The 26,399-nt window shown below is 38.7% G+C and overlaps 1 protein-coding gene across 1 annotated transcript; it reads left to right on the forward strand.

Moving 5' to 3' along the window:
• The first annotated feature begins 2,406 nt into the window (after positions 1–2,406).
• LOC145105703 (uncharacterized) lies at positions 2,407–3,435 on the forward strand. The gene is made up of 3 exons (XM_079042787.1): positions 2,407–2,687; positions 2,745–2,971; positions 3,062–3,435. Exons 1-3 carry the CDS (start codon positions 2,407–2,409, stop codon positions 3,433–3,435), a joined length of 882 nt encoding a protein of 293 aa, XP_078898913.1.
• The last annotated feature ends 22,964 nt before the right edge of the window (positions 3,436–26,399 follow it).

The raw sequence follows: 26,399 nt of genomic DNA on the forward strand, positions 1-26,399 counted from the left end.
TGAGCCTACAACCTTATGTAGCAGGCGGTGAGGTTGTTTTACAAAATTATTTATTTCATGCATATAAGATGCAGCACCGTTTGTACAATTTGGTATTAGATAGAGATTTTTGGAGTGCATTGTTTGGGCATACACACGACGGATGGTTGGACGAAGCGGTAAAATGTCTTCTCATTTATTATTGTAATTGTTTTTTATTTATTAGTTAATAACAAAAGTATCATAACTTTTGCAGTATGTGAACATTTGGTATAGACTATTGATGGAGAGACGATTTGATAGTGACCGACATACAATAATGCCTCCAAATATTTTTCCCATGCTCTTGAGGATGGTTACGATTGGAGGACGTTTATATCTGGTATTGCTACATACCCAACTTCATGGTTGCTTGGTGGAATGTGGATACGGTAAACTGAATTTTAATTTTTGAAATTAATTATTGTCGTTTTGTTTTTGTATTGTGATATGTAAAGATAAATACTTATTTTTTAACTTTGTACAGGTCTTAATATCGATTCATTCATTCCCTAATCACTGGTTATTTGGGGAACTACGATTGGAGTCAATGGAAGCCCATCTTTATGACAGTCTCGGTAGGGGGGCTTATGAAAAATTCAAGTCTGATGGAACCTTTACCAAATTTGAAGCTCGGGTGGCAGATAATTTAGACAAGATTAACTAATGGGCACGGAGGAACATCCCAAAGATTCCATTGAATATGAAATTCATTTTGGAAAAAAATGTTCCCCAACAAAGTAGTCATTTGGGAGATTGCGCTGTTTTTGTTTGTATGTTTATGGAACAATTAGTTTCAGGACAACCAATACGTCAACTTACTAACCCAAGAAACGCAGCTTTAGAGTTTCGCCAAAGGATGGCAAAAATTTATTGGGGGTCGAGTCTTGGTCCTATGTATTAGGATTATATATATATATATATATATATATATATATATATATATATGTGTGTGTGTGTGTGTGTGTGTAATTGAATGTTGGATTTGATTATTAATCGTTTAATGTTACAACTACAAACGACTACACCATTAGTTTTAGTTTTAACGGTACAACTACAAAAGTTTAAACATAACAACAATTACAACAATTTATTGACGTACTAATAACTTCAATAGTTACAACATAACAACGACGCCGCCATTAGTTTTAACGTTACAACTACAATACTTCAAACATAACAACAAATACAACAATTTATTGACGTTACAACTTCAAAACTATCAAAAAAAATTTAAAAAGCTTACAACTTGTAAACAATAATTGCCAAAAACAACACCTAACTACAAACCAAGGCTATCTTCAACTTCTTATTTTCTGAATGAAAGTGCTTATTAGAGTTAGCTACTTTAGCTATTACCATAGAAGATTGGTCCTTCTCTTCATCAACCCAACTGATAAACCCGCATTTTGGTCCCTGTAAATTTAAAGATTGACGATTAGAATAGTTGTCATATAAATATAAGGGTGTAAATATCAAGGAACTTAAGATCATGATACCATATAAGTGCAAGCGTAAAATAATCTTCCTGGGTTTTTAGCTATACCCGATATCCTAATGATACGTTCACCTCCACAATTGCAGTATGTCATTCGCCTGATTTATTCGATCAAATATGACTTACTTTCACAGATAAATTTCATGGAGTGATTATTACCAATTTATAGAAGAAATTTTATTACAAACAAGTATGTTTGACTATGAATTCAAAAAGTTGAACTATGAACTGCTGACAAGTACAATGTCTTGTCTTGTCGATCAGTGATGTTTGACTATGAAATCATCTGGTTTGACTATGAATTCAAAAAGTTGAACTATGAACTGCAGACAAGTACAATGTCTTGTCTTGTCGATCAGTGATGTTTAACTATGAAATCATCTGGTTTGACTATGAATTCAAAAAGTTGAACTATGAACTGCAGACAAGTACAATGTCTTGTCTTGTCAATCAGTGATGTTTGACTATGAAATCATCTGGGTTGACTATGAATTCTAAATAAGTACCAACTTGTGTATAATTATAATTGGATTCGTGTGATGATTGTAAAAAAAATTCATTGTTTGTGAAAATGAGTACTTACACCGAAAGAAGCTTTTGTCACCTACCAATATTCTTGCATAATCTTCAAAGAACAAATCGTAATACCTTCACAGCCATTAAGAAGACCGATACCAACCGCTTTCAATTTTTTTTTGTGGCTTTAGGTTGCGTGGTATAACATTTTATTTTATTGAGTTACTTAATAGTTCTAGATAATGTACCTCGTTTTGATTTTGCTTGTCACTAATGTAAGTATGTTTTTTATGCAGATCCGTACATTCCTTAGGTGCATGATACCGTTAATATATGTGGGTTATGTACCCCTACTTGGCAATTATCTGACAACAATGTACTTTGCGGTGGCTTTGGACGGAAACCATGAGCCCCTACTCTTAGCAGTTGCTTTGGGAACCTTAGAGTGTGAGGAATCTTGGCTATGGTTCATGATGAAGTTAAAAGAATGTTTAGGTGAAGATATAGAGGTTGGTTTCATAAGCAATCTATGTGATAAAATAGACTTTGCTGTTGAGAGAGTCTACCCAAATTCGTATCATGGGTATTGTCCTAAAGATATAGCTCGAAAAATACGAGATTTTGTCGGACATAATGATACCGAAGTTGAAACATTGTTTTGGAAGTCATGAAATGCATATAGTGTTCATGATTTTTACTTGTGCTTGGAAAGGTTGCAAAGTGCATGTACGAATCCACCTTTCCACACCTTGCTTAGGAGTCCAATTTTCTGGCTTGACAATATAGCAATTTCAAAATGGACACGTGCATTTTTCCCGAAAATACGTAACAATGTAAAATCGATTGATATTCCTGGAATGGTGAAAACTATATCCACCTCCACGCATGAGTTACCTATAACAACGATAATTGAGTTAATCAATAGTCTATACAATCAACGTATGATGAACGGGATGAAGTTGCAGGTAACTTTTTATTTATAGTTTGTTTTTTATTGTGTTATTATTTATAAATTAACAAATATTGCAGGGAGAATTTCTATTCGGATTACCCCTTATGTTGAAAATAAGGTTCAAAAGCGTGTGAACAAGTCTTATAATTGGGTGGCAAGACGTATGTATGGGGATACATTTGAAGTCGATGACAATTTCAAGACCAGGAAAGTACAACTTGAACGTAGGGTATGTAGTTGTGGGAAATGGCAAAAAAGCGGTATACCATGTGGGTACGCTATAACATCACTAAGACCCCGTACGTCTGAAGCCATTCACGAAATGGTTGATGATAAGTTGATTGTTGCCGTGTATCGAGCTGCATTCAGATCTAAGACGGTGAATTCCATACCATCACATGAGCACTGGGAAATACCAAATCAAAGGGTGGTCCTGTTACCTCCCAGATAGAAGTAGTTATTCATGTACCCCGTTTGCATTTTATGTCCTATTATGTAGTAGTTATTCATGTACGTCGTTGCATTTTATGTCATATTATGTAGTAGGTATGATTTAATGTTTTAATGAAATGAGTATGGATGTGTTTTCTTAATTCATGTCTAATCGTCATTAAGGAAACAACATACATTAAAGGAGTCACAAAACACACGTACAAAAACAAACAACGTAAATACCCAAAACAAACAAGGTAACCAACGAAAACAAACAACGTAACTAACCAAAACAAACAGCGTAACTACATGCATATTAAAAGTAAGGGACATTCTTTAAAAGATTCCATGCGTCTCCGTGCGTAAACTCCCTACCATCAGATTCGAAACGGTATAGTTCCATAGCAACCTGTATGAGAATGTCTTCATCCATATTCCCATGTTCATTATCGAGCTCGTTGTAAATACGTTGAAAGTGATTGGCCCTTTTTTCATATCCATAAACTTCGCTTTGACATCTCTTCTTTTTCGATATTGGGTACGCCCCAATTGATGGTGAAACAAATGACATACACGAGACCAAAATGATCTAGCCCGAACTTCTGGCAGACCTGGTGGAAAATCCTCCTCAACAGTTATGATCCAAGCTTGAACCAAAGCGACCTCCTCTTCGTTGGTCCAACTAAGTGGTACAGGTGAGTCCATGGCTGCAAGGTAAAATTGTAATGTGAAACAATTAAAATGTATATGAAGAATTATTTATAGTGTCCCTTAGTTGTACCCGAAACTAAGTTGTCAAGTCAAACAGTCTTCTTTTCTGTTGTCAGCTGGTGCATTGCCTTGTCAAGTCATACAGTTTTCTTTTATGTTATCAACCGGTGCAATGCCTTGTCAAGTCAAACAGTTTTTTTTCTGTTGTCCACAGATACACTTTAAGTTTGACTATGAAATGTAGACCATTTATAAAATTTGACTGCGATTTTAACTACAAACTACTATAAAATTAGTTTCGGTAATAAAATATATTAACTAAGCGATATATTAGTTCTTCATATATCCACTCTATTTATCTCACTAAAAATGACTTCAATACCATGGACCGACGAAGAGTATTTGGTTCTTAGTCATGCATATATTCATGTGTACGAGACCAGCAAGTTGAACGATCCAATGTTCTGGACTCGTTTAACTAATATCTTCAACGCTCAAACTCAAACGACTGCAGCAAACCGTCGTGACAATCTAGATGTAGCAGCAAAATGGTATGAAATGAAAATAGAAATTTTATTATTCAACAAACTTTATACCAAAATTGACGACGCCCGTTTAAATGCTACGGAGGAGGTCATCTTCGAAGCTGCTAAGGAGGAATACAAATCATTAAGTGACGGGTTGGAATTCCAATATGAAGCCCCTTGGAATATTTTGAAGTATGTCCCATTTATTTAATATGTATTTCTATCTATTAGGTTTGTACTAGGTTATTTAATATGTATTTCTATCTATTAGGTTTGTATTTAATATATATTTCTATCTATTAGGTTGGTACTAGGTTATTTAATATGTATTTCTATCTATTAGGTTGGTACTAGGTTATTTAATATGTATTTATATCTATTAGGTTTGTACTAAGTTATTTAAATGTATTTCGTATGTATTAGATGTACCACCTCTGTTTAATGTTATTTATGAAAAGTTGTTGGGTGTTCTTAGGAATTCATTACATTACATTACAAATACGTTAGAAATAACAATTCCATGAAGCATTGCAAATATATTACAAATAAGACATTTTCATAATAATAGAGCCGTCTACATGACACATTAAAATTAAAACATTACAAATACATGAACATTACACTTAAAACGGATTACTAGAGCCGTCTACATGAAACATTACATTTAAAACATAATACTAGAGCCGTCTACATGAAACAATACACTTAAATCATTATGAAAATGAAAATTTCATAATAGCAGACCCAACAAGCTTCCAAATGTCCTCATATTCGAAGTCTCTGCCTTCACGCTCTAGTGTGTAAAAGTCTTTGTGACAACCCGAAACTTTTCCCGTTTCCGTTTCGTGATTTCCGTTAATAAAATTTCAAATTCGTTAACTTTTCGTCAAACTTTTTGGTTTAGAAAATAATCTAGTTATATTCAATTAAATTAAATTATTTGCGAGTCGGAACCAAAAATCGCACGGAAACCTGATTATCTCGAAAAATCAAACATTTCTGGTCTAAGTGAGATTACGACCGTAAACGTGTTTACGGCCGTAAACTCGTTTACGACCGTAAACCTGTTTACGGTCAGTGAAGAGTGGACCCCCCACCACCGACCACAAAACCACCATAAATACTGATGGGTTTTAGGTAAATCAAATAAACTAGAAACAATTCCTAAGTTCACATGCAACCTACTTTGGATCTATGTTTTAACTATTGAACATACAACTTTGAATTGCAAAAACAAGAACCCTAGAGGAGAGAGGCTAATTTCGAAATTAACAAACTAGGGTTTAGGGTTTACATACCTTTCAATTGTTATAGCAAACAATTGATAATCCTCTTGATCTTGATCTTGATCTTCTTGGAAGCTTAGCACCATAAATGTAATGCCTCTAATGGAATCACACCCAAGAACTAGCAAGAAGGAAACTTGGAGGAAAGAGGATGGAGAGAGTATGCAATTTCGGCCTTAGGGTTTCTTCCAAAGAAATCAGTCACCAAAAACATGAACCAGGAGGCTCCTTATATAGTTGAGGGATCTAGGGTTTAAGGGAAACCCTAGTTATCCTTTGCTTAGGGCCTAAGCAAACCCAAGGGCCTTATCCAAGCCCCTATGGACGAAATTATTAGGGTTTCCCCCTAAAGATTTCGTCCACCCTCTTCCAAGGGGGTTCTAGAGCCTTCCACTCAACTATTAGATAATTGCAAACTAGTCCCTGCACCTTATAATTAATTCTTTTAACCCCAAAATCAATTCTGATTAATTTCTGGTTAACAATTAATTAAACATAATGATTTCTTATTAATATATTAATCTTTTAACATATTAATAAATCATTTATATTAATTCATTAATCTTATAAATTAATATCTCTCCTTTTATAATTTCCTTGTCCAGTTGCTAGGTTGAGGGCAACCCAAAAGGACTGTGCTGCTGTCAATTCAAGTACATACCAATTATAGTTATGGGCTTAGACACCTAATCCAACAGTCTCCCACTTGGATAAGTCTGTAACTATAATTGCTAGTATGCCTTCTAAATTTGACCAGCAAATTGTAGCTTCCAAAAAGCTGCTGCCGAACTCTGACCCAGTCAGTTACGTGTCCTAAGATAAGTGATCATATAACCCTTCGTTCTGCTTGATATCCCCAGACAAAAGACATGGAATGTAATCAATCTGTTTGTCCAGAATCTATGTTTCCCGATTCCTGATTTGTGATGATGTAGGACTTCTAATCGAACACATCAATTTAGTCCTGGCTGGGCCCAGCACATAAGTCAACACCAAATCATCGAGGGGCCCACAGATATCGCTTTTCCTGTTAGGGCAAAAGGAACGAATAAACGTTGACTCATATGCTTGTATCTTTTACTCATCAAATTATGCATGACAATACGTTTTATAACACCAAGTTACTGATGCGTTTTCGTATCACCAATGCACAACCGACTTGTAAATTACAACTCATATATCTTCGTTTCAAGATTATAAGATATTATCGTCTCAGTATTACTCGTGATGAATTCCATGAAGTAATACTCTGAGCGTGGGTTTATCCAATACTCAAATCTCAATTTCTGAGTACTCATGAACATTGCAACAATTCTATTGCCATGTCTATCCTTAGACAATCTGCAATCCAATTCATGACAGTCTTAATTCACTACTTACTTCCATGAGTACGAGCGACTGTGGAGTTTGAATAATCTCATTATTCAGGAAGTAAAACATGCAAAAATGAAACACAATTGACAAAAGGTAGTAGCCAAACTTATAAATAATACTTTATTATTTAATCACCAAAAGTCAATTACATTTACTTTGTTACAAGTTTCAAAAACTAATCTAACTACTAAAACTAATATCATCTTTCAGTCCTATGCTCCGAGCATGCTGAATATGCTTAGCCCTACTCAGACCCTTTGTGAGAGGATCTGCTGGGTTATCTTCAGATGACACCCTCTTTACTATAAGATGGCCTTCTTCTACTCTATGTCTGATGAAATGGTACTTTCTGTCGATATGTCTGGTCTTACCATGATCTCTTGGTTCCTTTGTCAAGGCAACCGCTCCTTCATTATCGCAGAACAGTTCCATAGGCTCCTGGATGGTTGGAACAACTCCGAGATCCCCGATGAAGTTCCTCAACCAAGCTGCTTCTTTCGACGCTTCACTTGCTGCTATGTACTCTGATTCACAAGTAGAATCAGCCACCGTATTTTGCTTGGAACTCTTCCAAGTAACTGCTCCTCCATTCAGTAAAAACACCCAGCCTGACTGAGAACGGAAGTTATCTCTATCCGTCTGAAAGCTGGCATCACTGTAACCATCTACTCTCAAAGTATCACTGCCACCAAGCACAAGGACCCAGTCCTTTGTCCTTCGCAAATACTTGAGTATATTCTTAACTGCTATCCAATGAGCTCTACCTGGGTTTCCCTGATAGCGACTGACCATGCTCAAAGCAAATGCCACATCAGGGCGAGTACATGTCATAGCGTACATGATCGATCCGACAGCGGAAGCATAAGGTACACGACTCATGTCATCTATTTCAACATCTGTACTCGGGCATTGAGTCTTACTCAATTTGGTATTGCTCTGGATAGGTAGCTCTCCCTTCTTGGAATTTTCCATACTAAACCTCTTTAGTACCTTATCCAAGTATGTGCTCTGACTAAGTCCAATTAGTCTCTTCTTTCTATCTCTCAATATTCTAATCCCAAGAATATAGGCAGCTTCTCCAAGGTCTTTCATGGCAAAACACTTTCCAAGCCAAGACTTAACTTCTTTCAAGGTTGGAACATCGTTACCAATGAGTAATATGTCATCGACATATAACACCAGAAAAGTTACTATACTCCCACTAGCCTTGATATACACACAAAACTCATCTTCACTTCTAGAGAAACCAAACTCTTTGACTTTCTCATGGAAGCAAAGATTCCAACTGCGAGATGCTTGTTTCAATCCATAAATGGATTTCTCAAGCTTGCACACTCTATTAGGGAACTTTGCATCAACAAAACCCTCTGGCTGACTCATGTAAACATCTTCAGCCAACTTCCCATTAAGGAAAGCAGTTTTGACATCCATCTGCCAGATTTCATAATCATGGAAGGCAGCTATGGCGAGCAATATCCTAATAGATTTAATCTTAGCCACTGGCGAGAAGGTCTCATCATAGTCAACCCCCGGGGTTTGAGTGAAACCTTTTGCAACCAATCGAGCTTTGAATGTGTGCACATTCCCATCCATGTCTGTCTTCTTCTTGAAGATCCATTTGCACCCAACTGTCTTGCGACCTGGTGCACTATCAACCAAATTCCAAACGTGGTTGTCATACATGGACTTAATCTCGCTGTCCATTGCCTCTTTCCACTTGGAAGCCTCTGGGCCTGCCATTGCTTCCTTATAAGTGACTGGTTCATCTAAGTTTACCAGTGTTCTGTCACTTATGAATGTGTCACCATCTGAAGTAATATGAAAACCATACAACTCAGGTGGCACACTCACCCTAGTGGATCTTCTAAGAGGTAATGAGTTATCAATTGGTTCAACAGGAACTGTTTCCTCTGGTTGAATGCTAGTGTCATCTAAGGTTCCTTCATTGACTGACTCTTGAATTTCTTCAAGGTCAATAGTGCTCCCACTGTCCTCTTTGAATATGAGCTCTCTTTCAAGAAAGACTCCTCTTCGTGCTACAAAGACCACGTTCTCACTAGGCCTGTAGAACAAATATCCAAAAGACTGCTTTGGGTAACCAATGAAAACACATTTCTCACTTCTAGCTGCTAGCTTGTCGTGAGTCTCTCGTCTTACGAAAGCTTCACAACCCCAGACTTTAATATGTGCCAACGAGGGAACTTTCCCTGTCCACATTTCGTGAGGTGTTTTGGCAACCTTCTTTGTAGGGACAAGATTGAGGATGTGGGCGGTTGTCTCTAAGGCATACCCCCATAAGTGAATAGGAAGCGAAGCCCGACTCATCATAGAACGAACCATGTCTAACAAGGTTCGATTGCGCCTCTCAGCTACACCATTTAACTGTGGTGTCCTAGGAGGAGTCAATTGTGAGACTATCCCACATTCTTTCAGATAGTCGTTAAACTCGATACTAAGATACTCCCCGCCTCTATCGGATCTAAGTATCTTTATCTTTCTGCCCAATTGATTTTCGACTTCATGCTTAAACTCTTTGAACTTTTCAAAAGTTTCTGACTTATGCTTGATCAAGTAGATATATCCATATCTGCTATAATCGTCAGTGAAAGTCACATAGAATCGATTAGCATCTCTTGTAGTTGATCTGAAGGGCCCACACACATCCGTGTGTATGAGATCCAACAGACCTTCACCTCTTTCACAAGACCCTGTGAATGGTGATTTTGTCATCTTTCCCAAAAGACAAGATTCACACATATCATCTGACTTTAGGTCAAATGATTCCAACACTCCATCCTTTTGGAGTTGGGCTATGCGTTTCTTGTTAATGTGTCCAAGACGACAATGCCACAAGCATGCCTTGTCTACACTATTAGACAAGTCAATATTAAGTACACTATTTCCTAGGCTATCAACACAAGTCACTGTTTCATACACACCATTACAAGGCAAAGCTTCAAACATAAAAACACCATTCTTATAAACAGAAATTGAACCATTCAAATCATTAAAAGAATATGTAAAAACTTGTCTGAACAATGCATGAAATGAAATAATGTTTCTCGTCATCTCAGACGAATAGCAACAATTTATTAAATCTAATCTAACATCATTACTAAGCAGAAGCTGATAAACTCCGATCTTGGTTACTGGTGAAGACTTTCTGTTTCCCATGATCAGGTTTATCCTTCCTCGCTCTATCTCCTCACTTTCCTTTAGACCCTGCAAATCAGAACAGATATGAAAACCACATCCTGTATCAAGGACCCATGAACGAGAAGATAATGAGTTATTAGCAGAAATAGTGTAAATACCCGCCGAAGATGGCTTCACTTTGCCATCCTTGATATCTTGCAGATATTGTGGGCAAGATCTCTTCCAATGCCCCTTTTGGTTGCAGTAAAAGCAAACTGCCTCTTTTGGATCAGAAACATGGGGAGTGGAACCATTGGGCTTAGCCTTTGGGCCATTACTAGATGACCCAGCTTGAGCCTTGCTCTTCCAGTTTTGCTTGGGAGGACCTTTCCTCTTTTTCCCCTTTCCCTGTCCAATAGCCAAAACAGGGGCACTCGTAGGTGTGGAGGGTATACTTTTACCCTTCATCCCTGCCTCAGCTGTCTGCAACAAGTTGTGCAATTGGGCCAAGGTCTGCTCAGTATTGTTCAAATGGTAAGTTAGAATAAACTGACCATAACATTCAGGAAGTGAGTTCAAGACCATGTCAATGGCCAATTCCTCATCAAAGTGAATATTGAGCTTGACCAAACGCTCTATGTAGCGTTGCATTCTTTGCACATGTGACACTACCGACTCCCCATCCTTCATCTTACAAGCCATGAGTGACTTGACTACTTCGAACTTTTCTTGACGAGCTCGCTTATGGTACTTTTCCATAAGGTCCTTGTTCATCTCGAAAGGCCAGTAGTCCTCATAGTACCTCTGCAGTTCTGGGGACATAGTTGCCACCATGATGCATGCCACTTTGGTAGCATCATCGTAATGTTTCTTGTAGGCAGCAAGATCTTCAGGAGTAGCTTCATTCTCATCAAGCTCTTTGAGCTCCTTTTCAAGAACATATTCTTTGTTCTCGAAACGAAGAGCCATCTTGATGTTGCGCATCCAATCGTTATAGTTTGAGCCATCCATAACGACTTTGGAGCAGATATTGAGCAAAGAGAAGTTCTGGTTGGAGGAGGATGAAGCAGAAGTGTTTCCAGGAGTAGACATCTGAAAAGAAAGAAAGTTTTAGTTAGATTTCAAGATACCTTAATAGAATAACCCAAAGATATAATATCAAGGTTAGGATCCAACTATGAAGATTCACAACTTAGAAATGGGATGCCGAGATCCAAGTGCAAATTTCATAAAGGTAGGTGAATGACGATTCACCAATTCCACCATTAGACGAAACAAACGAAGTGAAATTCCTAATTCTTTTGAGATACATTGAAACTATTCAATGGCATGTTTTAATCTCAGATTATGCTCTTCTATTTGTGACTGGGATGCCGAGGATCACTAACAAGATGTGAATAACCATGCAAATGTGCTTGGTAACCTCATTGTCTTTATCATTAACTATTGATGTGCTGGTAAACCACACACGCTCCATCAAAATGACAATTATGAGATACCCATTACTACTCTTTATTAGTGCCTTTTAGTGTGCTGGTTAACCACACACGCTCCACTAACGACCAATAAAGCATAATGTGCAATTTCATGGATTAGCATACTTTTCACATTTTTCCTAAAGTAACTAGAGTTGGGATTTTGAAAATAATGTTCTCGTACTTTCTTTAATATCATTATACTTTTAATGAGAAGTAGTTGTCCTATCAAATCCGTTCTGCTAACGACCCTCCACTAATCAAGGAAGCGGTGGGTGAGAGTGGACACCCATTCAACTACCATTTTATAGGCAGTTTCCTTATACCCCCCTTATAGATTAGCTTCGTGAATGAGGCATACTAGCGATTTGACTGACCATGTTCTTATACATATATAATATTAAACTTTTAATTATAATATATATATATAAGGTGTGTTTTAAAACATTTTAAAACTTCAAGGGTTTATAAATTTCGAAATTTAAGCTATTAAATTTAAATTTAAATAAACCAATTAACTAGATTTAATATTTATCTTTTAATTAACTATTAATCAAATTATTAAATCTTGTAAGGATTATCTAATTAAATTAATCCATTAATTTAATCCTAATCCTTATCCCTCTAAATTTCGAAAATTAGGGTAAGGATAATTATCCAATTAATCTAATTAAGTAACAATTATCCAAAACAAGAAACCCTAGTTATCCTCTAGCATATTTCGAAATTTACAAGGGAGGAGGCTAGGGTTTTCAAAACCCTAACCCTAATTTCGATTAGGGTTCTTTGGAGGCTAGGGTTTTCGAAAAAAAACCCTTTGATCCAAAACCCTAGAAATCGAAAATTTGGCCTTTAGGGTTTAATAGCTATAAACCCTAATTTGCAATTCAACAATTGTAGCAATTCAATTTAAAACAATAATGGCTCTGATACCACTGATGGGTTTTAGGTAAATCAAATAAACTAGAAACAATTCCTAAGTTCACATGCAACCTACTTTGGATCTATGTTTTAACTATTGAACATACAACTATGAATTGCAAAAACAAGAACCCTAGAGGAGAGAGGCTAATTTCGAAATTAACAAACTAGGGTTTAGGGTTTACATACCTTTCAATTGTTATAGCAAACAATTGATAATCCTCTTGATCTTGATCTTGATCTTCTTGGAAGCTTAGCACCACAAATGTAATGCCTCTAATGGAATCACACCCAAGAACTAGCAAGAAGGAAACTTGGAGGAAAGAGGATGGAGAGAGTATGCAATTTCGGCCTTAGGGTTTCTTCCAAAGAAATCAGTCACCAAAAACATGAACCAGGAGGCTCCTTATATAGCTGAGGGATCTAGGGTTTAAGGGAAACCCTAGTTATCCTTTGCTTAGGGCCTAAGCAAACCCAAGGGCCTTATCCAAGCCCCTATGGACGAAATTATTAGGGTTTCCCCCTAAAGATTTCGTCCACCCTCTTCCAAGGGGGTTCTAGAGCCTTCCACTCAACTATTAGATAATTGCAAACTAGTCCCTGCACCTTATAATTAATTCTTTTAACCCCAAAATCAATTCTGATTAATTTCTGGTTAACAATTAATTAAACATAATGATTTCTTATTAATATATTAATCTTTTAACATATTAATAAATCATTTATATTAATTCATTAATCTTATAAATTAATATCTCTCCTTTTATAATTTCCTTGTCCAGTTGCTAGGTTGAGGGCAACCCAAAAGGACTGTGCTGCTGTCAATTCAAGTACATACCAATTATAGTTATGGGCTTAGACACCTAATCCAACAAATACGATGCCTCCACCTTCATTAGAACATTTCTGGCCAAAAACTCTCTCTTTCTCTCTCTAAGAACCTTAACCGTAAACACTCAAAACGCCTTCAAACTTCGGAAATCATCGAGAAACCACGTTTGGAGTCACTTTGGAACGTCTGGAAACGCTCATCTCTTCGAAATCAGCAACCAGCACCAGTGTTCTTGAGTTTAAGGTCCGCCTTCAGAAACCGTAAACTCTGTTCTTGAGTTTACGGTCCAAGCCTTCAAAGACCGTAAACTCTGTTCTTGAGTTTACGGCCGTAAACTCGCCGAGCCTTCGGAAACCGTAAACACTAGTTTACGATCGTAAACTATAGATCACGGCCGTAAACATCTTTTTGGTGGTGCTTTTGGCTGAAAACTCATTTTCTTCGATTCGATCAAGCCCCGGTAACATCCTTCAACCGAAAATAAGTGTTTCTCTAACACGTTATCTAACGAAATCGCTAATTTAGATACATATATGTAATTATTTGATAATAGGATTTCGTTAAGTGTCGTGCAACAACTCGAGGATCTTCATTTCAGTCAACGATTTCACGCAACAACTGTGAGTTCATACCCCTACATTTTCCGTATTTTTAATGTTTTCAGGGGGGGAATACAAGCTAAACATAAATGTTTTCAAGAATATACATAAAACTTATGCAAAACTCATACTTTAAATCCCTTTTGTACTGTGTTGAGCATAAGGGACGTTTTCACTAAAAATTGCATAGTTTTTTTTTTCGGACACGCTATTCACTACATTATACATGCAAACTATAATCGGTATAGTTTGGGATTTTTCTAAAACATATCAAGTATAGAAACTTTCACTACTAAACATATGTGCTGAAACAGAAACCGTTTACAATTTACATCACTACTTTATCATGGTATTCATAACTGAAATTATCACTATATACGGTATACATATGGATTTTCACTACGGTAGAACGCTACTACACTACATGTAAACTAGATTGTACGATACTGTGAGGCGCTACTTCACTACTGTACCCTTAGGTGTACAGGGATAAATCCTACCACTGTATAACCAGAGTCTCCTGGCGGGAGAGCGTGAGATTTGTGAATAGATCTATTCGGGACTGACAATCCCACATCTGGACTGCTAGCTACAGTTAGGCGGGCACGCCTGAAGATGTATGAATGTCATTTAACTCGACGCCTGAAGAACGTTGGAAAGGTCTCTAGTCATATCAAGCATGGTTGTACGACTCACATTATGTATAAATCACCTTTAGTTTACAATCTGACACTCTTCAACGGTTTTATTTATATTAAATAGAACTAACACACACTACGTATACTGGCTAAAGCCAGGGTTTTTCAAACAGAACCGATTATGCAATGGTTTCACATACAAAATACTTATACCTCATGATCAGTTTTAGCTAGTCACATGAGGTAGTATTTTCGCATATCACTACAGTTTTCAGTAACGAACATTCATGGTTTTTATACGAAATCGATAACGCTACCTTTTCACTAAAGAAAATATCGGATTTTCTTGGAACCATACAGATATTCATGGTTTATTACAGAACTGATAATACTACATTTTCACTAAGGAAAATATCGTATTTTCTTGAAACTATACAAATATTTTCCGAACTCATCAACGATTTTCACTACAAACCACCGCTTATGAACTCACCAGCTTTATGCTGATACTCTTTCAAACTGCTTGTATTCTCAGGAAATCAGTGGACAGGTACTTGCTGGATTTTCGAGGAACTGGAGCAATAAGAGTTTTATGTTTATACTATACAAAGCTATTGGATGTAATTCAAACAAAGTTTCAGTCAAGTTTCAACTGATGTAAACATTTTTATTTAAGTATTCACTGTAATGGTTGTGTTGCTATGATTGCTGTTATTCATTGGTTGTGATGCTACACATGACGTCCTCCGCCCCGGAACGTTTCCGCCATCGATTTCGGGGTGTGACAGTCTTTAACAACTTCCATAAAATCTTCCTCGTCTCGATAAGGAGTTTTCGACATTTTCGCATAATTACATGCTCGATCGAACCATGTGACTTCTTCCTTTACATCTATCCATTTACTAACAATATCAGATTGTAGTCGATGTTGGCCTTCTCCCATCTCATGGTTGAACAAAGTTGTTATGCGGGTCCATTCATCACCAACTAGGCAATGTGGGGGAGCCAGAAGCGTTACACCCTCCGTAACACTATGCCAACATCTTGTTACAACCAACACCTCGTTTATTGTCCATGGTCGTGGATAATTGGAACCGGGAAGTGCATTCAAAGAAGTTGTTGCATTCGATGACATTTCTGAATATGGGTGTTTGTTTCGTATATATGGTATGGGTGTTCGTTTCGTATATATTACACCTCTATTTATAATAAAAGGAGAGCTAACATGGACTTCAAAAGTGTAGTGGAATCTTTGTGTATAACAGTGACTTATCTTGTGAAACAGTCAATTATGTGTTGTCTTTTCCAAGTTTGACTACGACTTGCAGGTACTACAGTGACTTGTCATTGATGTGTAGTCATTTCAAAGATTGACTATGAATTCCAACTCTAACTACGAAATGGTTGAATTTGGACTATGAAATACAAATTACTAGCATGTATATATACGACATACATGTGAGTTTTCTTATTAAAAATACTATATATTATTATGAGTTCATCCTCAAAGTTCGAAATTTGCTCATGGAACGAAGTAGATTGTTACTATTGTGATGCAGTCGACCCCTTTTTACACCCTCTTCGGCAGGCTCATATATGTCGGATGAAAATTTTCAAGAATTGAAAAAGGCTGAAGAACAACAAAAACAGGATAAAGAGGCATCCCACTGTCACACCCCCGAACCAGACAGCGGAAACGTCCGAGGGCTCGCGTGACTCAAATTGAATATCATCACAATGATTATACATGAAACACAACATAAACTTCACCATGCATTAATACATTACAACTGACATTGTTCACATCAAGTACATTGTCTAAATATTACATATCCATAGCATAAATTGTTTCAGAGTTTTCAAAACATAACATCCTAACATACTTGGTATTACTCTTCAGCTTACCTGTTACCTGAGAATACAAGTTATTTTGAAAACGTCAACATATGGAATGTTGGTGAGTTCATAAGCAGGGTTGTTATAAAAATGTTTTGTGTAGTTTATAAAACCCAGAAAATCCGATATTTTCTGAAAAGTCAATTGTTTATACCAAAGTGTGAAAATCCATAAGTTTGTGCATGAATGATTTCAAAATGTGTATAATTGAGAAGTTTTGCATTATAGTTATTGAAAGTACAAGTGAATGGTGTTGATTTCCTCGAAAAACCCGATGTTTTCCGATAATATAATATAATTGTTTCAAATTGTTATACCGTCACAACGAATGATTATGATTTTCCTTGATTACTCGGATAGTATTGGATTCATTTATTTATGTGAGTCGTTATAACCATGCATGATAATGACTAGTTTGTCTGTCTTGGCATTCTAGCGGACGCCGGAATTGATCTTAAGATTTTGTCACCCTACACTGGCCGTGTCTAACTGTAGCGAACAGCTGAGGTGTGGGGGAGTCACCCCCGTATAGATCTATACACAAACTCTCGCTCTCCCTCCAGGAGACTTTGATTATAACTACAGACTACGAACGACACTTAGAGGTGTCGACCGTTATTACTCACTTAATCCAAACGAAATTGATTACCATTGATTAACGACCTGTATTTGTTTACTTGAATTGAAAGTAAACCTAACAAACGAGGAGAAGAGGATTACAAAGTCCTGCTAATCACGTGTGTTATTTAAGGCTGTTGGTTATACGAAGGACGCGTTGGCCCATTTCACATTTGATTTAACTGGACCTTACTAGCAATGCTAATGGGCCACTGAGGCCCAATAACACATAGAAGCCATTGAGGGTCCCTTAAACATGTATTGGGTCACAAGAGGCCCAATAGACATGTGTTATTATTGTTAGGCCCAAAAGTCATGTCAATGGGCCACGAAGGCCCAATAAGCATGATTAGGATCTTTTAAGCCCAACTATTTGAATATTTACTTGTTTTAGGTATAGTATAATTGTCGGAAGTTTGATTGAACAATTGTTAAATTCGCAACGGCACGAAATTTGTCGATTGTTTATAACGATATTTGAAAATATATGTATATTCTTCATTCTATTTTTTATAAGTTGTAATTTGGTATTTTTGACCCAAATATCTTAATAATACAATAATTGACTCAAAATATTGGTTTGACCCATTCAGCCCTTTTTCTAATAAAAATAACAATTTTAGTCCCTTATTTCAAAAAAAGACATTTTAGGCCCTTAAACCATTTTCTTGACATTTTTGACCCATAGACTTGTTTAAGTAATGTTTTTAGCTCAAATTTTACTCTTTGGCAGTTTCAGCCCCTTCAGTAGGGAGTTTTTCGGTTAAAGTCCAAGTTTTTCGCAACTTTTACAATTTTGGCCCAAATTCCAAAAACTTTACATTTTTTATCCTTTTTGGAAAAAAAATCATTTTAACCCCTGAAATAGTTTTGTTTACCCCTTTTACCCCTATTTTGAGAGTTGTACCATTTCAGTCCCTTGAAAATCATATTTTTGCAATTTTTGGGCCTATGGGCCGAAAAGCCCAAAAATTGTCCCATTAAGCTACAAATTACATTTCTAGTCCTTTAAAGAGTATAATAAACATAAAAACATTTATTTTTACTGTTTTGACTCTTCTGGTCCTTAAGAAAATCGTAAATGACAACTTTCAACCCAACTTTTGTTTATTTGACAATTATAGTCCAAAAATGAGTTTTATGTTGCAATATGTTTATTATAACCCTAGAGGGTAATTTTTCTTGACTTGTTTAGTGTAATATATCTTAGATCATGTTTATTTTCCTTCTTGTGCCATAGATCTCGAGGTTTCTTTCATTTCTGTTGCATATTTACCACATAAACACATGAAATCACACATAACATACACATACACATAGATATACACATTTACTTGTATTCTCCCCCATAAAACTTATGAAAACCGAAAATAGAGGGGTATGAACTCACCTTTTCTTGTTGTTTTCGATTTGAAGAAGAAAGGGAAGAGTTTGATGCTATTTTTCGGCCCTAGCAAGCTTTCTTGGGTTGATTTCAAACTTAAGAAGCTTCTAAGGAGTAGATCACGAAAATTGTGTGAGTTAGGAAGAAGTTTTGATGAAATAAAGAGACTAGGTTATGGATCTAAACAATAACTTACCAATGATGATGATTATTATGGATTAACCTTCTTGAAAAGCCCTAACTCTCGAAAATTTTGAAGGAGAAATGAAGAAGTTGTTGTGAGTTCTTGAGAGAAGCTTAAGTGAATTGTGTGTGTGTGTTTTTCCTGGCCGAGAGTTAAGAAGGAGAGAAGGAGAAGAGAGAGAGGTGAAAGGATGGATTGCATGGAGATTTGTTATGGTGCATGGAAGTCCATAATGTAATAAGGAGGTGGCTAACCCTCCTTATTTCATTAATTTCTATTTTTTTGTTTTCCTCTTGGGCCGATAAAGAGAGAAGGAAAAAGAGGGTTTGGGCCTTTTGTGCTTAAGTCTCCTAATGTGAAGCCCAAGTTAATGGTTTTCGGCCCAATGGGCCCTTAAGAGGTTTTACGGCCCAATTTGTATAAAAGAATGAGTTTTATGGCCCTATAAGGGTATTTTATTTCATTCTAGGCCCATTATGGCCCAAAATGTTAAAATAAATGAAAGTGGGTCCAATTAGAGCCTATTTAAGAGTTCTAAGCCCAAAATAGTCAAAATTGGAAGCATATTGGTCCATTGGGCCCAATAAGAAAATCCTAGTCCAAAATGGACTTAAACCGGGATTTTTAGGGTTTCCAATTTTTTTTGACTATTTGAATGTTTGTATAGAGTATTTGATGGAATTTTGTGGTCACTAAATAAGCACCATACATGTTTTCAAGTTTTAACTACAATGTTATCTTTGTTAAGGGTTTTGCAAAGCATCAGAATTCTCAGTTGTGACATCATCCCCCCGTTAGAGGGAATTTCGTCCCGAAATTCTTTTTAAGGCTAGCTTTGAGAATGCGAGAATAGGTGAGGGTACTTCTGCTTCATCTGGTCTTCGCGTTCCCATGTGAATTCTGGCCCGCGTTTCGCGTTCCACCGAACTTTCACAATCGGAATGCAACTTTGCTTAGTGCGTTTCACTTCCCTGTGCATGATTTCGACTGGTTCTTCGATGAACAGGAAATTCTCATTGATTTCGATTTCTTCTAATGGAATGACGAGAGTTTCATCGGATAAGCACTTCTTTAAATTGGAAACATGGAATACGGGGTGTACACTGCTGAGCTCAGCGGGTAGCTGCAGTCTATAAGCCACTGGACCGATTCTCGCAAGAATCTCGAAGGGTCCAATGTATCGTGGGTTTAGTTTTCCCCGTTTCCCAAAACGAATCACCCCTTTCCAGGGAGAGACCTTTAACAACACCCGATCCCCGACTTTAAATTCCAAGGGCTTTCACCGCTTATCGGCATAGCTCTTCTGTCTGTCTCGTGATGATTGCAGTCGGGCTCTGATCTGAATTATCTTCTCGGTCGTTTCGCGTATGATTTCTGGTCCCGTTAATGCATTGCCTGGTGTTTGTCCTCTTGCTAGCTGAGTGTCACCTACCTCAGCCCAACACAACGGTGATCTACATTTACGCCCATACAATGCCTCGAAAGGAGCAACTTTGATGCTTGAGTGATAACTGTTGTTGTACGAGAATTCGATCAAAGGCAAGTGGGTATCCCACGACCTTCCAAAATCTATCACACAAGCGCGAAGCATATCTTCTAGCGTTTGAATGGTTCGCTCGCTTTGACCATCCGTTTGTGGGTGGTAGGCAGTGCTCATGTCAAGTTGTGTTCCCATAGCCTTCTGAAGTGATTGCCAAAAGCGTGAAGTAAACCTACTATCTCTATCTGAGATGATAGACATTGGCACTCCGTGGAGTCTCACGATTTCCTTGATATAGGTCCTTGTCAATCGTTCCATCTTGTATGACTCTTTTATTGGCAGGAAATGAGCGGATTTTGTCAACCTGTCAACTATTACCCATATGGTATCCAAACCATTAGTCGTCTTGGGTAGTTTGGTCACAAAGTCCATAGTAATCCTTTCCCATTTCCACTCGGGAATTACTGGTTGTTGTAGTAATCCCGTGGGCTTCTGATATTCCACCTTTACTTTAGCACACGTTAGGCACTTGCTAACGTAAGTGGCAATTTCTGCCTTCATGTTAGGCCACCAATAATGTTGCTTGATATCCAAGTACATTTTATCTGAACCCGGATGGATGGAGTATCGTGTCTTGTGGGCTTCATTCATGACTACTTCTCTGAATCCCCCAAGTTTAGGGATCCAAATGCGGTTCATGAAATAATATGCTCCGTCCTTCTTCACTTCGAAATTCTTTTCCATTCCACGTAACGCTTCGCTTGTTTTGTTTTCTGCCTTCATGGCATCGAACTGGGCTGCACTGATTTGCGAGGTTAGGTGGGATTGAATGGTTATGGAGAGAGTCTTCAAACAACGATTCGAGTATTCTTTCCGACTCAAGGCATCAGCTACCACGTTAGCCTTACCTGGGTGGTACTTGATTTCGCACTCATAATCGTTCAGCAGTTCAACCCATCTTCGTTGCCTCATGTTTAACTCCTTTTGATTTAAAATGTGTTGGAGACTCTTGTGGTCAGTGAAAATGGTGCACTTGGTACCATAAAGGTAGTGCCTCCAAATCTTCAAGGCGAAGACCACAGCTCCCAATTCAAGATCATGGGTGGTATAATTCACCTCATGTGTCTTTAGTTTTCGGGACGCATAAGCTATCACCTTCCCACGCTGCATGAGTACACAGCCTAAACCCTGATTCGATGCATCACAGTAAACTACGAAGTCCTCTGTTCCCTCTGGTAGTGATAATACCGGTGCACTGCAGAGTGCTTGCTTCAGAGTTCGGAATGCAGCTTCTTGCTTATCCGTCCATTCAAAGGGTACACCCTTTTTGCGTAAGCAAGGTAAGTGGCTTGGCTGTTTTGGAGAAGTTCTGAATGAACCTCCTGTAATAGCCTGCGAGACCTAAAAATTGACAAATTTATGTGGGTGTCGTTGGGATCGCCCATCCTTCGATGGCTTTGACCTTAGAACGATCCACATGTATCCCTTCTTGACTAACAACATGACCCAAAAAGTTCACACTACGGAGCCAGAACTCACACTTAGAGAGTTTTGCGTATAGTTTTTCGGTTCTTAGGGTTTCTAATATTTGCCGGAGATGTCGGCCGTGCTCCTCTTCGCTTCGAGAATAGACTAGAATATCGTCGATGAAAACGATGACAAAGTTGTCGAGGAATGGTAGGCAGATTCAATTCATTAGGTCCATGAATGCGGCAGGGGCATTCGTTAGACCGAAGGGCATTACGACAAATTCATAATGTCCATAACGAGTTCGGAAAGCGGTTTTGGGGATATCCTCTTCCCGGACTTTGAGTTGGTGGTATCCGGATCGCAGATCTATCTTAGAGAAGTAACTTGCTCCTTGAAGTTGGTCAAAAAGATCGTCGATTCGCGGAAGTGGATAGCGATTTTTGATAGTGAGCTTATTTAGTTCCCTGTAGTCAATACACATCCTAAAGGAACCGTCTTTCTTCTTAATAAAGAGAACCGGAGCTCCCCAACGTGAGAAACTGGGTCGGATGAATCTTTTGTCCAAAAGTTCGCTGAGTTGGCTGGACAGCTCTTGCCTCTCCGCAGGAGCCAATCTGTAGGGCGATTTGGCGACGGGTGTAGCTCCTGGTACGAGGTCAATTCGGAACTCGACTTGTCTTTCTGGGGGTATCCCTGGAAGATCTTCAGGAAAGACATCCGGGAAATCGCAAGCCACTGGGATGGTTCGAATATTGACCTCTTCTTTGGACTTATCCACTATATGAGCCAGAAACGTCAAGTCCTTCTTTCGTAGATACTTCTGTGCCTTAATGCACGAGATAAGATGAAGGTTCGTCCTGGGTTTGTCTCCGTATATAATTAGGGTTTCGCGATTTGGGAGGTGAAGGCGAACGGCCTTCTCGTGACACATAATTTCAGTATGGTGGGGGCTTAACCAGTCCATGCCGATAATCACATCAAAACTCCTAATAGATACATGCATTAAGTTTATTTGAATGACGTGATGGTTCAAGGTCAGGGTACATCCGATGAAGATTTCCCTAGTGGATTCTGCTTTCCCATTAGCCATTTCCACCGTAAAGGTTTCATTAAGCTTCTGGGGTTGTTGTTTTAACAAGTGTTTGAATCTATTACTTACAAAGCTTCGTTCTGCCCCGGTATGGAATAGGATGCATGCATAAGTGTGGTTTAGGAGAAACGTACCGGTGACAACAGCGGGATCCTGAACCGCTTCTCCCTGACCCATGGTCAGCACTCTTCCTACTCCTCCATCCCCAGGGTTGTTGATGTTGGGGCAGTTTCGACGGAAATGCCCAGTCTTTCCACATCCATAGCAGATGTGGCTTGGTCCCGCATTATTGCCGCTGTTGTTGGTGCTGTTGTTGTTGTTGTTGCGGTTGTTGTTGTTGTTGTTTCCTTGCTGCTGGTTCTGGGGAGGATAGGTCCTGCAATATTTTGCCGTGTGACCCTTTCGATTGCAACTGGTACAATGCATCTCCCTGCATTCGCCATTATGATGGAGACTGCACTTGTTGCACTTTGGGAGATTCCCGGAATACTGCCTAGGGGCACTTGGAGTAGCTGAGACTGGAGCATGTGGTGTGGAGGGTACTTGGGTGGTTGCATCATTGACTGTCACTGTTTGTTGCTTCTTTGACGTCTCTGAGCCTTGTCTCCCCTTTCTCTTGTTATTCCTTCCTTTCTTGTTGTCACTCTCCTTCTTGCCTTCAGTTTCCCCTGGCTTCTCGCCTTTCTTGTTGTTGTGGTCGTACAGTTTCTTGGCCAACCTCTTGGCACTATCGAAGGTTTCGGGATTTGCAGCTATCACATTTCCTTGAATTGGGGAGGTTAATCCCCAGATGAATCGTTCGATTTTCTTTCCCTCTGAAGTAATCATGCCAGGGCACAACAGTGACAGTTCGCTAAACCTTGATATATATGCATCAATGTCGGAGTTGCGGACGGTGAGATTCCATAACTCTTGCTCCATTTTCTGAATTCCGCCTCGCGGGAAGTACTTGGCCATCAGCATTTCTTTCAACTCCGCCCACGGCATGGCGTTGGCTACGGGGAGAGTCATGGCTTCTACGTGTCCATTCCACCAGGTGAGAGCTTGGTCAACGAATGTGCATGCAACAAACTTCACTTTCATCTCCTCGGGGCATTCGCATATCTCAAATACCGATTCCACCTTCTCAATCCATCTCTTTAGGGTTATCATTCCACCCGTGCCATTAAAGGTTCGTGGCTTGGCGTTGGTGAAATCTATGTAAGAGAATGTCTTGGTAGGTCCTTGATTTATTCCCCTGTTCGAACTTCCAGCCCCTTGTCCATTGCCTCCACCATTTTTCCCTTGGTGGATTTGCGTCATGGCTGCCGTGACTGCAGCAGATACAGCTGCTTGAAATGCAGCTGAGTTGATTTCTGGTGGGGTTGGCTCAGGGTTTCCACGGGTTGGTCGTTGAGGCATCTTTCTGTCATTGAACGGAAAGATGTTGAGTGCCTATGATTTTTGTGAGTTTGTGGTCCTATAAACTAGGTGTATTGCATGTACTTAAGTAGTTTCACATGTTAACATACAATCATGGATACATAACACATAACAGATAACAACATCACAATAGAACACATATATTATTCCATTAATAATATTTGTACTTTGATACATGAAAATTTGCTCGAAAGAGCATACATAAGTGGTGCAAGTTCGACAGCGTAACGACTCTATGAGTAGTGTAATCACTTAAACATAGAGTCGATGGTACATAGCATGGATCATATAAGCATAATACTAAAGACGGATATGACTAGTCCTAGTCATGGTGGGATGTGCCAGGGGGTGGTGCTGACGAAGTGGACGCTCCCTAAAGGCGAGCTACCTGTCGTTCCGCGTCTCGGAGTCGAGTCTCCCACCTCACCTGCCTCATGTCGAACTCTCGGATAACCTCTCGCGTCTCCTGTTCTGCACGCTCAACTCTAGTCCGCATCTGGTGCATCTGATCGGCGGTGCTCTGAGCTAGGTCGCCAGTGTTCCGCAATCGTCTCAGCATGACCGGAAGCGCGCGATCAGCCGGTCCTCCCTCCCTCAAGTCGTAGAACTCGCGTGCCATGCAAAACGGGGGTCGATGTCCCTGTTGTCTGCTCCACCTCCAAAGGTCGATACCCCAGGGGGGTGTAGGGCCAGTCGGGCCCATCCGATGAGCAGGCACCCTATTCGGGTAAGGGGGTTGATGACTTCGGACTCCGCGTCCGAATCACCGTCATCGCTGGGTTCCTCCTCGAAGTCCTCTTCGGCTTCTTCTTCTTCCAGGTCCACCACTGGCTCAGCAGGTCCGCCCTCAACTTCCGCCTCAGGTTCCTCTTCAGACTCCTCCTCAGGATCTTCTTCAGGTTCCTCCTCCAACCATCAGTTATTCCCCTGATTAGGGAAATACGGATCTCCGGGGTGATGGAGGCCGGCCATACTGTCTGCGAGAGTGTATAAATGTACTAATATTATTCCTAAGATGTTCTAATTATTACGCATTTTGAGTTGATGTTCTCTTCTTGGTAACAAAGGGGTATGTTTTTAGGTTTACCGACCATCGAGGTTTCCCCGGGGCATGTGATAGTTGTACTTCAGAGAAAATGTAGTTGATCAGGCTACATTCACCCCTTAATACAACTAGGAACAGTCCCGACTTAACCGAGATATCAATATTATCTTATTTGATTTGGTATTATGATCTTTTTCCTATATCGTACAAGTAGAGGTGTTTTATCGTTGTGTTTTATTTGTTTTGTTCAGAGTTGTTTTAGTCCCTCTTTGGTTTATAGTTGCATATCAATGTGTGGTTAGATATGCCAGTTCACTATAAACAGAGCTCTGATACCAACCTGTCACACCCCCGAACCAGACGGCGGAAACGTCCGAGGGCTCGCGTGACTCAAATTGAATATCATCACAATGATTATACATGAAACACAACATAAACTTCACCATGCATTAATACATTACAACTGACATTGTTCACATCAAGTACATTGTCTAAATATTACATATCCATAACATAAATTGTTTGAGAGTTTTCAAAACATAACATCCTAACATACTTGGTATTACTCTTCAGCTTACCTGTTACCTGAGAATACAAGTTATTTTGAAAACGTCAACATATGGAATGTTGGTGAGTTCATAAGCAGGGTTGTTATAAAAATGTTTTGTGTAGTTTATAAAACCCAAAAAATCCGATATTTTCTGAAAAGTCAATTGTTTATACCAAAGTGTGAAAATCCATAAGTTTGTGCATGAATGATTTCAAAACGTGTATAATTGAGAAGTTTTGCATTATAGTTATTGAAAGTACAAGTGAATGGTGTTGATTTCCTCGAAAAACCCGATGTTTTCCGATAATATAATATAATTGTTTCAAATTGTTATACCGTCACAACG

Source organism: Lactuca virosa, chromosome 4 (assembly GCF_052849685.1).
Source record: "Lactuca virosa cultivar CGN04683 chromosome 4, Lactuca_virosa_CGN04683_v6, whole genome shotgun sequence".
Classification (NCBI taxonomy): Eukaryota; Viridiplantae; Streptophyta; class Magnoliopsida; order Asterales; family Asteraceae; genus Lactuca; species Lactuca virosa.